This window comes from Montipora capricornis, chromosome 1 (assembly GCF_036669925.1).
Source record: "Montipora capricornis isolate CH-2021 chromosome 1, ASM3666992v2, whole genome shotgun sequence".
NCBI classification, from domain to species: Eukaryota; Metazoa; Cnidaria; class Anthozoa; order Scleractinia; family Acroporidae; genus Montipora; species Montipora capricornis.
Window position 1 is genome coordinate 5,977,502 of NC_090883.1, and position 14,646 is coordinate 5,992,147.

The 14,646-nt window shown below is 42.0% G+C and overlaps 2 protein-coding genes across 2 annotated transcripts in view; both read right to left on the bottom strand.

Annotated features, from left to right (window-relative positions):
* Positions 1–446, bottom strand: part of LOC138055599 (uncharacterized) — a 570-nt gene extending 124 nt beyond the window's left edge. The window contains exon 1 of the mRNA XM_068901499.1: positions 1–446. This exon is cut by the window's left edge and continues 124 nt beyond it. Coding sequence (XP_068757600.1) covers positions 1–446 — 446 coding nt within the window.
* A 6,739-nt stretch (positions 447–7,185) lies between these two features.
* LOC138055614 (uncharacterized protein F54H12.2-like) lies at positions 7,186–8,799 on the bottom strand. The gene has a single exon (XM_068901510.1). It carries the CDS (start codon positions 8,797–8,799, stop codon positions 7,471–7,473), a length of 1,329 nt encoding a protein of 442 aa, XP_068757611.1. The 3' UTR covers positions 7,186–7,470.
* Between the last annotated feature and the right edge of the window lie 5,847 nt (positions 8,800–14,646).

Consider the following 14,646-nt stretch of genomic DNA (forward strand, 5'->3'; position numbering starts at 1 on the left):
GAATCATTGATGATGAGTTTATCATTGATCATCCAGTTGCGGATGTCACAGAGGCACGCTTCCATTGCTGCAATGGTGGCGTCTTGATCGGAACCATCATTTGGATTGAAAGCCAGATAGATACCGGTATCATCGGCATAACTGTGCGCTGTTGGAAGGTTATGTCTAATCACATCAAATAGCTCACTGGTGTAAAGCGAGAACAGCGTTGGGCCGAGACAGGGGCCCTGCGGCACACCAAACTTCAAATCAAAACTGTCTGACTTTGCGCTGCCGTTTACAATACGCTGGGAGCTATTCGACAGATAGGATTTGAACCACGTTCCTGCTTGATGTTTAATTCCAAATTTGTATTCCAGGCGCCGCAGTAATATTTCATGGTCTGCTGTATCGAAAGCAGCGCTTAAATCTAGGGAAACTAGCAATGTGACTTGCCGTTTGTTCATGTTGACGAGTATGTCATAATATAAAATAAGGCATAATTGTAGAGATATGTCCAGGTTTGACCCTAATTAGATGCACGCGGATTTCAATAAGCGTCACGAAGTGTCCCCTTCCTCTTCTAGCCAACTTCAACATCACTTGTGTCTCAAAATACAGACAATTTATGTAACAAAGTGTCCCCCAAATGCTGCTCTTTAAGTGAAGATTAATTGCTGCATTTACCCAAAGCTAAAAATAACGCTAACCTTTACCCTTACCTTATTGTTGAAAATAGGTTGCAAATGCTTCGATTTAAAGGGACACTTTGTGTTGGATGTCAAAATTGGGCGTGCATCTAATTAGAGTCAAACCTGGACATAAGTGTAATTGTATCAATCCAAAGATAAAAGTTAATAAAGCTCTGTTTGCGAAATGTGAACAAATCTCCTTCAGTAAAATATCTGCCACTCAAATCAGAGCAAAGATTCAAGACTTAATAAATATCTCTTAAGTAACACAATTCTTAACAAGTCAGTTTGACTCAGTCTTTCATGTGACATAGTCTTTAAGCCAATCAGGCTCAGCTCTCTTGCGACTGGACCTTCAAGGTTTAATGGTCTGTTCTGGCATCCTATTAACAACAAACTGTGGCAAGCCTGGGTCAACAGTAGGGTCATCCGCAGGGTCAGTCGCAGGTCGTTCTGCTGGGGTAACAACGGTTGAGGGTTAGTAAGGACAACTGGTTCCATTACAGGTGTCTGCTCTGGTGGCTGTGTCAGTTCTTGCTTTGACTGAGATTCCCCTGGTTCAGGATCTATGAACCTTTAGTCACATGGCCAACATTCCGCTTTAGAAGGGTTTCACCACGCTCAATGATGGAATTTTCTGCCTATGCCATCAGGAGTAGCCCCTTGGTAGCATCTTTTAAAATGACACTCAAGACATTTTTATTTCAGAAAGCTTTTTAGTAATTTTATTAATGTGTTTTGGTAGGTTTTGTGTAGTTTTATGTTTTAAGCGCTGATGAAAATAGCTATATTGATATCGGCGCTATACAAGTATATTAGTATTATTATTATTATTATTGATCAGCAGCTTATTGATCAGCAGCTCTCTTGTTTGCGCCTGCAGCACCTCGCTGTTTCCGTTCAGCATCCTGATCTCGTGCCTGCTGATCTGTTGTACCAGATCTCTCCTCGTCTGCATCAGTGTTTTCAAACTCTGGCATCTTGGTTTGGATCTTCCTTCCATACAGTAGCTCTCCAGGACTGATACCAGTCGTAGTGTAGGGTGTTGACCTGTAGGTCAGAAGATATTTCGGTAACTCTCGTTGCCATGGTTTTCCTTCGGTATGGGCCACGCACATTGCTTTAAGAATTGACTTGTTCTGCCGTTCTACTTCCCCGTTTACTCTAGGCCATAAGGGAATAGTCCTTATGCTTTGATTCCCAGCTCATCCAGGAATTCCTCCATCTCATGGCTTACTAAGTTTGATCCATTGTCTGTCCCGCAGTGTCTCAGGGATTCCATGACGGACGAAATACTTCCCAAGGCACTTGATGATGGTACTGCTAGATGTGTTCCGTACTACATCCACCTCTATCCACCTACTGTAATAATCAATAGTGACAAGAAGGCTCTCCCCTGTTGGTAGTGGACCCATTAGGTCTATTGCAAGGTCTACCCATGGCGTGGAGGGCATAGTTGTTGTTTTAAATAGCGGTGTAGTGGTAACAGTAGTCATAGCCTGACATCCAAGGCACTTCTTGCAATTTCTTTCCACCACTGAATTCATGTTTGGCCACCATAATTTACTTCGGAGACCATATTTTGTCTTCACAGTCCCTTGATGCCCCTCATGTGCTAACTCTAGAACCCTCTTACGCAGGATCAATGGCACAACGATCCGCATACCTCTCATAACCAGTCCTCTAATCACTGTATTTCATCACGTAGCAACTTGTAGGCGTTTAGAGCAGTGGACCAGTCCCCTGTCTTCCAACACTTGCGAATGGTTGTGAGTTCCTCATCCTCCGCGGAAGCTCTCTCTTTCTCTCTAGTTGTCACCGCACTTGGGGTAGCACTGATGCCCAGCATTCTCACATATTCTTCACTTATGTTGTTACACTGTGATGAAGTGGGTATCTTCGTCAAACGACTTAGACAGTCAGCAATGTTCCGGCCTGTGCGTATATGTCGCACGGTGTACATGAAAGGCATTACACACAGTACCCATCTCTCCACCCTGGCGGATGGTTTGGACTTTGGTCCACAAAAAACCAGCAAAGCCTTACAGTCAGTAACAAGCTGAAATGACTCTAGCCCTTATATATAAAGACTGAATCTCTTACAACCTCAAACAACTGTAATTGCCTCTTTTTCTGTTTGGCTGTAGAAGTTTGAAAGCAAACTATTATGATTCCTCCGCAAATACTACTCTCAACAAGTTGTCTTGTCTTCATAACATCGTATGTGGCAATGATATTGATGTTATTGCCCTGACAGAGACTTGGCTCTCCGATCAAGTTGGGAATAATGAGATTTTGCCTGTCGGCTACAACATTTTTTGTCGCGACCGACACACTGGCAAGAGAGGAGGTGGAGTGCTTCTAGCAATTAAAGATTCAATTTCATCTGAACATGCTGAGTTCTACTCTGATTCTTTGGAGATTGTTTCCTTTATCATCAAATCACCATTCAAGTACATTTTATTAGCAGTGTGTTATCGTCCGCCCGATTCTACCAACGCTGAGTTTCTACCAGAGCTTAATCGTATTTTAAAACACGTCGCTGACTCCAACATCCCGCTGTTTTGGTCGGTGATTTTAACTATCCAAATATTGAATGGATCAACGCATCTGGATTTTCTTACTCAGAAATCGAAATTAGTTTTATTGACTGTTTACAATCATACAAGTAGTTGTATGCGATTATTCAGACCGGATTTGACAGGTAGTCATCAAATGACGTCATCAATCAAAAGACAAAAGAAGGGGGCGTGCATAATTAGGGGCATGTTGGGGCATGACACAATGTGTCGGTTTTAACCCTAACACGTGAAAGAAGAGGGCGTGCATAAATTAGGGGCAAGTTGGGGCATGACGCAATGTCGGCTGTAACCCTAACTCGTGAAACAACACGTGCATCCCAGGTCGCCGCATAAATTAGGGTTAGTCACGAACGTACATGAAGGTTTCTTTTATTGAGAAAGTAAGCGAGCTGTGTTTGCAGTGCCTGTGTTCTGTTTCCACCCAGCCATCCGGGTGGTAACGCAAAGATATAGCGAAAAGAACAATGGGAAAGACAGGGAGCCAATGAGGTCAAGGTGATGTCATCACGGGCCAATGAGACACCGCTGACGTCGGTATACATTAACTTTCTGGGCTTGGGGTCACGTACCTACAAAGTGAAGTGAGAACCCTATTGTTTTGAAGCGAGTCAAACAGAATTTTAAAACACATACACAAAAGGCTTTACACGCCAGGACAAGTCCACAAACGCTTTGTTCTTTTTTTAACTAAATTTGCATAGAGGCGATCGAAGCGTGAAGAAGGAAGAATATAGAAGAAAAAAAGTTGTTTTGTGTGGAAAAGAGGAGCATTCTCAACTCTTTCACGCTTTTTGAACAAACGTGAACTCCGTTGTTACAACCTTTTTTAAGGAAAGTTTTTTTAACCTCGCGCTTGAATGAAACACGGGTAAATGCAATCTTTTTTATGTAAGAATACACAAAGACATCCTTCAGTGCACAGACACAAAGAAAGCCTACTCAACAGATTTGAATAAAACCTTTTCTGAAAACGCTTGAAAAAAACCTTTGGATTTTGAGAAGCGTTTTATACTGTTGTATGGTGAAGCGGGAGTTGGTTTCATATCGTATTTCAAAATACTTTTCAAAACATGAGCAAACAACAATATACGTTTAAAACGCTTTATTAAAAGATACTCTAGTGACAAGTTGATATAAATGATTGTTCTTCTACTATTTGACTATCGTAACCTTAAACATGTTGCGTTGCGCTTAAACAAATACTGTGACTCTGATAATGCAGTTCTGTTCAGACATACAGAATATGAAACATTCGAGACCGGACTAACTCGAACGAATTTTATTTGCAGAAGGCTATCGTTAAGTCAATAAAAACACATCAACAAACGTTTCAAACGTTTTACTGAATTAACAGAGAACGCTTATCACAATGTGATATTTGCGAGAGATAGTTCTCTTTAAACAAACCTTAATCCGAAAAAAAGTTGTTTTGAAAACGCACCCTATGTACAACAAAGATTATAGTTGTTAAGTCAATAAATACACACCAACAAACATTTCAAGCGTTTTACTGAATTAACAGAGAACGCTTATCACAATGTGATATTTGTGAGAGTAGTTCTCTTTGTAATTCACTTGCATTCGCTGCATCATTAGTGTTCTATTATGCATGCACTGTTTCAACGCTTTTTGAGCGAAAATAAATCACACACGCGCAAATAAGAGAAGAAAAAATGTTGTAATTCACTTGCATTCGCTGCATCATTATTGTTCTATTATGCATGCACTATTTCAACGCGTTTAGAGCAACAATAAATAACACACGCGTAAATGAGAGATGAAAAAATGTAATTCACTTGCATTCGCTGCATCACTATTGTTCTATTATGCATGCACTATTTCAACGCGTTAGAGCAACATTAAATAACACACGCGTAAATGTAGTTCACTTGAGTTCGCTGCATCATTATTGTTCAGTAAGGTTCCCACTTTGTATTACTCCTTAATCGGGCAACCATAGGTGTTCTCGCCCTGTAGGACCTTTTAATGACTCTCTTCTCCGTGGAATCTGGGGGCGTTTCAAAGATCCAGGGATCTGTGTCCTTTTCGATAGGAGAAGGTGGTGTTTCTATCCTGACAGGAATTTTGGATGGACCAACGGGTGTGGTTGGAAGTTTCCTGTGTGCTGTCTTTTTGGGTTGTACCTCGGATATCGTTGGAGAATGGTTTGGAGTGGGCGCATTTGGAGTTGTTGTCGCTGTCCCTACAGGTTTCGTCTTCGTTTCGCTCTTCATTTGTTTTGACAAACCTTGGTACCGTTGTAATAGTTGATCCAATAAGGCCACTTTTTGATCTGCGGGCAAAGTAGAATCCGTGATATGTTTCATGTCTTGATCCAAGCGCGTCAAGGTCGTGAGTTGCGGAGGTGAGGTTAAGCGATGTTCTGTCTCAAGGCTTTGCAATAAATGCTCTGGAACCAACATCATCTTTTGTACGTGTTTCATTTTAGCACTTTACCCAATAAATCCAAAGCGAACGGTGCAATCAAAGAGGCGAGAGCTGGCAGGAATCCTCCTTGCTGATTGAGAACTTCTTTTTTCTTCTTCAGACTAGGTGTCTTGCGAGTCAAATACAGGAGTTTCGACTTGTGTGGTTTCAAGCGTTTAAATGATGAACTTGGAACCATAATGTTCCCTTTAAGTAGATTAAGGGCGACTTCACTGATGGCTTCTATTTGTCCCTTACTAGCGTGAGATATCATCTCTTTCCGCTGTTTCCCTCTGCTTGTAAAACAAGTGCAGAGAAACGGTAAATGTTGATTGACTTTGGAAGCCTTGACGAGTTCTTGTTTTCTTCTCTCGGTAGCTTTTGAAATCTTTCTAGAACGCAAAGTCATGTCACCACCACTTTGATTGTTTACTGTCTCCTCGCGGTGCAACAATTGCAAAGTCATGGCGTTAAATGAAATCTACCGGAAAGGGTTCATCGGTTTTATAGATTTTCTTATCAACGTAAACAATGGGATATGAATGTGACTCTGGGAAGATCCTTGTTCGCAATCGTTGAATGTCCGGGGTTCGTGGATGTAAATCCATCATTAAGTATCCAAATGGTTGTGATGTAGCGTCTTGAAAACTCTCCCACACAAACGGAACGCGCCCAGAAAACGCCTGTTGTGCCAGTGTCCTCAACCCCAAAGTATCTCGAGGATTGTTAAAAGCAATGATGTAATGAGCATTAAGAGAAATGCTCCGGGAAAACTTTCCTGGGGGGAAAAGATTTTGTGTCAAATAAATGCAGGTGACGTCACAATGATGGGACACTTTGGTGAACAAATCCAAAATGCGCTCGTCATCGCTACAGTTTCTCATGAGGTCATCTAACACGAGCAGACCAGGACGATGAGGGGGTGGAAATAAGGCGGGAATGTCGTCGGGAATACCCTCCATAAACGTGACTTCCTTTACCAATTCCTTAAAACAATCTTGCCATTGACCGTAGCAATACACGATCTTGCGAATGGGGCGTTCAAATAAACAATCTGCGTGTTGAAGTATTTGGCGCGTAAATGTTGTTTTTCCGCATTGGCTGGGGCCAGAAATGATAATACTGCTGGGGCACTTGAATTGAGACATGTTCACAAGACGAAGCTTCAACGATTTGTGTACACGAGATAGAATTCCCACCCCTTTTACTAGCAAATACACACAAAAACAGCAACATTTTGTTTACTTTTCAACATGATTTTATTGCTTATGGACACAGCGAAATGACTTACAACCTTGTTGAAAGCAATCATTAACTTGACGATAAATGACTGAATTAAAATAAGCGTGTACACTCCGTTCAACTTGTGCATCTTTCCACTGAGAATCATATCGTTTAAATTTAGCTTGAACAGTGTTCATATCAACATTCCGTGCTCGCCGAATGAGATAAAACAGACAATAATCTCCACAAACATCCGAGTTCAGTCCTTGCAGTGGTTTGTCGTTATAATAGGTAACTTCCCGTAGAATGTAGGTATCCATGTTGTAAGTTTCAGGAGGAAATCCGTAGCTGTCAAAGAATTCACTTTCACGAGGCGATTCAAAGTACATAGCCACCCAATGTGTCCCAGGTTGGTCATGAGGGTCCGTATTCGCGATGAGTCCGGCTGGGTAGGTGTTGATGACAGGTAGCCTATCCCTTGGAAATACGCCTTGCATCAGAGGTGCTAACACAGGGTCAGAAAGACAGGCTTGCCATAGTTCTTGGGTCGTATGCATGACGATGAACTAAGAGCCTTGTGACAAATCGTAGACCACGCGACGATTGCGATCAATTTCCAACTGATTCTGAAATTCTGCGTACACAATTAAATTCAGAACTGAGTTCGTCTGAGTTCCAAATTTCAGGTACAGGTTCACGTTACCCGTTCGATGAGGTATCAGATGATCGGGATGTCCACTTCCTGCCGGTGTCAAATCAAAACGGAACAAACCGTATCCGTTCTCCCAATCCACTCTATCAATGTCAAGCCCGTGCCCACAATTCATGTCTCCACTTCCTGAAAACAGCGTGTTGTAACCATCGATCTTTTTTCCACCCGTCAGATCCAGCGCAGAATAAGGCATTTCTTCTCCATTCACAGTCATCCGAATGTCTTGCAGGTCAAACAGCTCAAAGTTGAAAGGATTTCTTGCAAGGTTTCCGTTGAAGGCATCGTTTCGCACGAGCCCAAAAATGATGCACTGAGGAATGAAACCGTGGAATAAATCTGTCTCAGTGTGATTTAAGACTCCTTGAGGGATGATCCTTGCCTGCGTAGGGGTTCTGGTTAGGGTATAGATGGCTGGTAGCGGTGCGCTCCCTTTGTGACCTTGCATGATCTGTACATGTTCTAGTTTCACACTGTCTGCAACACGCACTGTTCGTATGCGAAGCGTACTAGACATGACCTTTAGTTTGCAGTTGTTTGGAGTCTCCCCAGCCATTAGAACAAAAGCATCGTTGTTCAGATCCACTTTGACTTTGATCTCTAAACCGTCAAGCAACAACTTGTCAATATTAAACACGTCACAAAGAGGTACTCCGACCAACCCAACTTCTGCGCCGTTGTTAGTAAATGTGGCTCTTCTATTCAGACCCTCATTACTTTCTGCTGTATTATCTACTTCATTCATGTGTCCAGCAGTGTCTTTGTAATACAGAGCTTTGGTTAAGTACGATTTCTTGGCCTGTTCCGTAAAGTTCAATAAGGTCTTGATGTAAGCATTGTATGCTTGAGTGTCTGACTGTTCTGTTACCAGCGTTTCGTTGATCTTGATGGTAAACTGTTTGATGATGGAATGAAGGGCGTTGTTGACCAGAGTGTACTTCTTACCATCCCCTGTGGGCGATCCATCTTGTTTGGTAATCTTTACTACCAATCGCAGCTCTGTCTTGTTAATGTCAATGTAGTCAGCTAACGGTTTGATGACAAACTCGATGGGGTTAGTTCCCGTTTGAACCGGTTCGTAATCGATCCATTTGCTGCTAACAATCGATACATCTGTCACAGGTACATCATACAATTGTAAACTTGAATTCGCACCAGGGGCTGAGAGAGGGTGAGCTGATGCCATCTTTAATCAAAAATAGTCTTGAACGTTGAACGAGATGTTCTCCTTTTCTTGGTCTGTCCTTCACTGTGCCGCTTTGACGTATACGCGCGCTTATATACTCTTTTTCCTCGACCTTGCTGTGTAATGTCATCAATGACCCCTGTGAGTAAATTTTTTTCCAGCAGCTTTCGCTCTTGTCTTGGCAGCTTTCTTTAAAGGTTGACCATTGATCACGTCTTGGAGAGGTTCCATTCCCGTTTCCAATCCAGTATCGAGCATTCGTTTTCCCACTTTTTTTGCTGTTGTTTTGAGAAAGGGAGTTGCTGAACGGAACAAGGACCGAAACATTCCACCTAAGCCGTTGCCCCCTTGACCATAAGGGTGTGTTCCTCCGTAGATACTAATGTCTCCTCCTTTACCGTGCTGCCTATAGGGTACAACATGTCGTCCATATGGGTAATATCGGTGGTTCATAGGTAATAACATGTTGTTATAGAATATCACGACGCCGAAAATGCAGGGTCACGCGTACGGCTCCAGAAGCAAATGGTATCAATTGACCTGTGTCTCCCCTTATATTGATCGCCACGTATGAAAACACAGTTGTACGGAGTCTATGGTAGGAGGGCACCTTGACCTCTTCTGTGATCATGTTCCCCGGCTGACCACGAGGAACAAGCATCCGAAGTAAGTTCGCTTGAGCATCTCCCACTACTTGAGACTCGATTAAATCGGAATACACGTAGATGGTTTGAAAAGCGTCTCTCTAGAGCAATCCCCATACCAATTCGTCTTTTCTGACAAGTGTTGTCGTTGTCCTCGCAAGAAGGACGCTGTGATCATCATTCTGTTGGACAAAGCCTCCGATTTGGTACAGCTGAGGAATATTATACTGATGGTTTAAGTACCCCAAGGCGCGAGCTAATGTCTTTGGTAGAATCACATACCAACCGGCTGGTAACTTCAACTCAAAGTAATCTTGTGCTTTCTCGTAAATGTAAAAACACTCGTTTCCTTCCAGACTCGTAATGGTCTTGTCACTCTTCAAATAAATGTCTCTCAATCGATTGTGTAGTCCCTTCGTCATACCGTGAATGACATCTTTGACCGTACGGTAAATGCCACTTGGTACAGGGATGTTCAATTTCCAGGGTTCAGGACCAGTCTTACAAAGCAAAGTGTGGGACAATTGATTCTCACCTACGTTTTGCCAGGTGTAAGGGTAAATGATGCGTGTCATGGCCACCTCCCAGTCTTCACTTAGGTGTAGTTGACTTGGTAACTGCATCTTAAAATCGGCCGCCTTGTTTTCTGGATATTGAGTCAGACTTGCATCACTGGTCAGCACCATGTAAAAACTGTTGGTCATGTTGATCGACGGCGGAAATGTAAAACGACGCTGACGATACCGTCTAAAAATGCCGGCGTTTGACCGTATCCACTCGTTAAATATATTTCAATGGTCTGAAATATCTTTGTCCGCAAAGGTAGGTACACAATATGTTCTCTTTCTTCAAGGAGTGTTTCTCGAAAACTGCCGAGAGGTACCATCTCATGTAGGAGAGGTAAGCGCTTGTCACCCACCTGCCACGGTTCCACGAGATTGGTTTGAACTTGAACCAGTCTCTGCTTACACGAACAAAGCGACAGCGAAGGAGGAAAGATGTAAATACCCGGATATGTGATGGATGTGCCGGATGGTAAGATGAACCAATCATGACCATATTTTCTTTCTAAGGTGAGTGCAGCATTCAAACGAACGCTGGGTGTAAGAGTGTTGTTTTCGTTTATCCATCCCAACGCGCGAGCTGTAGACAATGTGATCAGAAGTCCTTCAGTTTGCGAGTTTAACGTTCCATTCCATTCGTCGTCCACTGTGATTTCAATCTTAGATGGTGGGTCAGCGATGTTCAGGCATTGTAACATTCCTTCTGTGACATCTAAGGCTGTATAATACTTGCCCTCGGGTAATACAAACGGTGTGGAGTCACCTCGACGATCCAGCATGATGTGAGAATGTTTGCAGTCATTTGTAATGTCAAACATTGAGAGCGGATACACGATATGATGCAATCCTACTTCCCAATCTTCTTCATCTTTCAGATGGATTTGTCGAGGTAGCGCTACGCGAAAGGAGGACTTGGAATTGTTTAGAAATAAATTACTGCTTGCATTACTGGGAAGTGTCACGTAAAAGTCGCTATCTTGAATCATGTTTGTTGTAAAGCGACCAACTGGTTATGCGGAATCCAACTGTCTTTGGCCAACCTTTCCAATGTACCAACACCTCCTTATTCGCTCCTCGTCCCCTGCGTTTTAAAATTGTTTCAATACGAAACAGGTGTTTTTCCGTTTCTATCACTTTCTGTAACTCAAATTCGTAAAAAGTGCCTTGAATCCAGTCACCGTCTGCTTCCTTTAGGCGATACACGGGTGGGTCGCGCGGAAGTCTCTGAGCAACAGTGAAAGTTTCCTCCGTCCAGGATGGTAAGTAACCTTTTTCAAAGATGCGTTTATGCTTACTGATCTTGACTTGATCTCCCACTTTGAATTTATACGTTGTCGGCTTTTTGAACAGATTTCTATACAAATTGTTCCAGACCTCTGATGCGTTATTCTCGTTGACATCCGCTGGTCTCATTTTGATGCTACGGTGCACGCCTTGATTGTAATTCCCATTGACTAAATCGTCCAGTTGGTCCAAATAATGGTACGAGCTGCTGGTAGTGAACATACGCCACATAAGTTGCTTCAAAGTGCGGTTGAATCTTTCAACCACTTGGGCCTTGGTTTCGTTGTAGGTTACAAAATGATGTACATTCTCCTTTTTGAGAAAGGTTTGAAACGTTTTGTTCTTAAATTCGGTTCCGGCATCTGTTTGCAACTTCTCAGGTTTGCGACCTTCCTGGAAAATGCTTTCAAAGGCCACCACCAACGAGGCTCCTGTTTTCGATTTCAAAGGCACCACCCACGCGTATTTGGAAAGGACATCGATACAAGTCAGTAAATACTTGTATCCTTGATTCCACTGACTCAAATGTTGCAAATCAACCAAGTCCGCCTGCCATTGCGAATCTATATCAAACACAATTACTCGGTTACGACGAAAGTGTTTTCTTGCAGGTTTGTGTAGGGTATAGCCAGGTTGTTGGCGGAGCCAATCGAGTACTTGCGTGCGTTTCAAACCATACCGACGCGCCGCACGATACAGTTTGTCGACTCCCCCTAAAGCGGATGGTCGATCCACTTCATAATACAGTTTCTGTAATAGTTGGTTCGTCTGATTTAGGGTCCGCGTTTTCTGTTTCTTCTTCTTTTGCATTTTCTTCTTCGTGATTGTCGGTGACATCTTTCAATTCGATGTGAACCTCGCTACCGCAACACGCAACTAAACATCGCATTCTCTGACATATGTCACTTAAAGAAACTGTAGGCGATGAGCTTCCACACACGCGGCTTGCAGCACTACCCATGGTGTTAAACAAATGATTAGATCTTCTTCATTCGCAGACTTTTTGTAACAATTTGCCAAACCATCCACCAGAAAGAAGGATAATGTATCGAGTACGTGACACATAAGACTTTGTGGAATGTATATTGTTCGGTAAATGTAGCGTTGCATTGGTCCATGTAGTAATAAAAACTCAACAAGCGACCGGGGTTCATTGGATGTAACTCCTTTACAAGTTCTAACCATTGCTCGCGAGGTGTGCTGTGAAAGATGTGTCCTGCAAAACAACTCCGAGCGCAAACCCGAACCAAGACAAAGTACACTCTATCCATGTTAACGAGTCTACTGAAAAACTGGCACTGCACGTATTCCTTTATAGCACTTTTTGTGAATTCAGTCACTCACTAACACGGTTAATACTTGTGCGTGTGTGATTTATTTTCGCTCTAAAAACATTGAAACTGTGCATGCATAATATTGCTTGACCGGTACATGTGCATCTTTATTGTACATAGGGTGCGCTTTCAAAAGAACTTTTTATTTACTTTTTTTGGATTAAGATTTGATTAAAGAAAATCTATCTCTCGCAAATATAACATTGTGATAAGCGTTCTCTGTTAAGCAGCGAACTCAAGTGAATAATGTGTGTGATTTATTTTCGCTCTAAAAGCGTTGAAACAGTGCATGCATAATACAACAATAATGATACAGCGAATGCAAATGAATTACATTTTTTCATCTCTCATTTACGCGTGCGTTATTTATTGTTGCTCTAAACGCGTTGAAATAGTGCATGCATAATAGAACACTAATGATGCAGCGAATGCAAGTGAATTACAACATTTTTTTTTCTTTTCTCATTTGCGCGTGTGTGATTTATTTTCGCTCAAAAAGCGTTGAAACAGTGCATGCATAATAGAACACTAATGATGCAGCGAATGCAAGTGAATTACAAAGAGAACTACTCTCACAAATATCACATTGTGATAAGCGTTCTCTGTTAATTCAGTAAAACGCTTGAAATGTTTGTTGGTGTGTATTTATTGACTTAACAACTATAATCTTTGTTGTACATAGGGTGCGTTTTCAAAACAACTTTTTTTCGGATTAAGGTTTGTTTAAAGAGAACTATCTCTGGCAAATATCACATTGTGATAAGCGTTCTCTGTTAATTCAGTAAAACGTTTGAAACGTTTGTTGATGTGTTTTTATTGACTTAACGATAGCCTTCTGCAAATAAAATTCGTTCGAGTTAGTCCGGTCTCGAATGTTTCATATTCTGTATGTCTGAACAGAACTGCATTATCAGAGTCACAGTATTTGTTTAAGCGCAACGCAACATGTTTAAGTTTACGATAGTCAAATAGTAGAAGAACAATCATTTATATCAACTTGTCACTAGAGTATCTTTTAATAAAGCGTTTTAAACGTATTGTTGTTGCTGCTCATGTTTTGAAAAGTATTTTGAAATACGATATGAAACCAACTCCCGCTTCACCATACAACAGTATAAAACGCTTCTCAAAATCCAAAGGTTTTTTTCAAGCGTTTTCAGAAAAGGTTTTATTCAAATCTGTTGAGTAGGCTTTCTTTGTGTCTGTGCACTGAAGGATGTCTTTGTGTATTCTTACATAAAAAAGATTGCATTACCCGTGTTTCATTCAAGCGCGAGGTTGAAAAACTTTCCTTAAAAAAGGTTGTAACAACGGAGTTCACGTTTGTTTAAAAAGCGTGAAAGAGTTGAGAATGCTCCTCTTTTCCACACAAAACAACTTTTTTTTCTTCTATATTCTTCCTTCTTCACGCTTCGATCGCCTCTATGCAAATTTAGTTTAAAAAAGAACAAAGCGTTTGTGGACTTGTCCTGGCGTGTAAAGCCTTTTGTGTATGTGTTTTAAAATTCTGTTTGACTCGCTTCAAAAACATAGGGTTCTCACTTCACTTTGTAGGTACGTGACCCCAAGCCCAGAAAGTTAATGTATACCGACGTCAGCGGTGTCTCATTGGCCCGTGATGACATCACCTTGACCTCATTGGCTCCCTGTCTTTCCCATTGTTCTTTCGCTATAATATTTGCGTTACCAACCCGGATGGCTGGGTGGGAAAACAGAACACAGGCACAGCAACACATCTCGCTTACTTTCTCAATAAAAGAAACCGTTCATGTACGTTCGTGACTAACCCTAATTTATGCGGCGACCTGGGATGCACGTGTTGTTTCCGAGTTAGGGTTACAGCCGACATTGCGTCATGCCCCACTTGCCCCTAATTTATGCACGCCCTCTTCTTTCACGTTTTAGGGTTTAAAAACCGACCAACATTGCATCATGGCCCCAACATGCCCCTAATTATGCAACGCCCCCTTCTTTTGTTCTTTTGATTGATGACGTCATATTGATGACTACCTGTCAAATCCG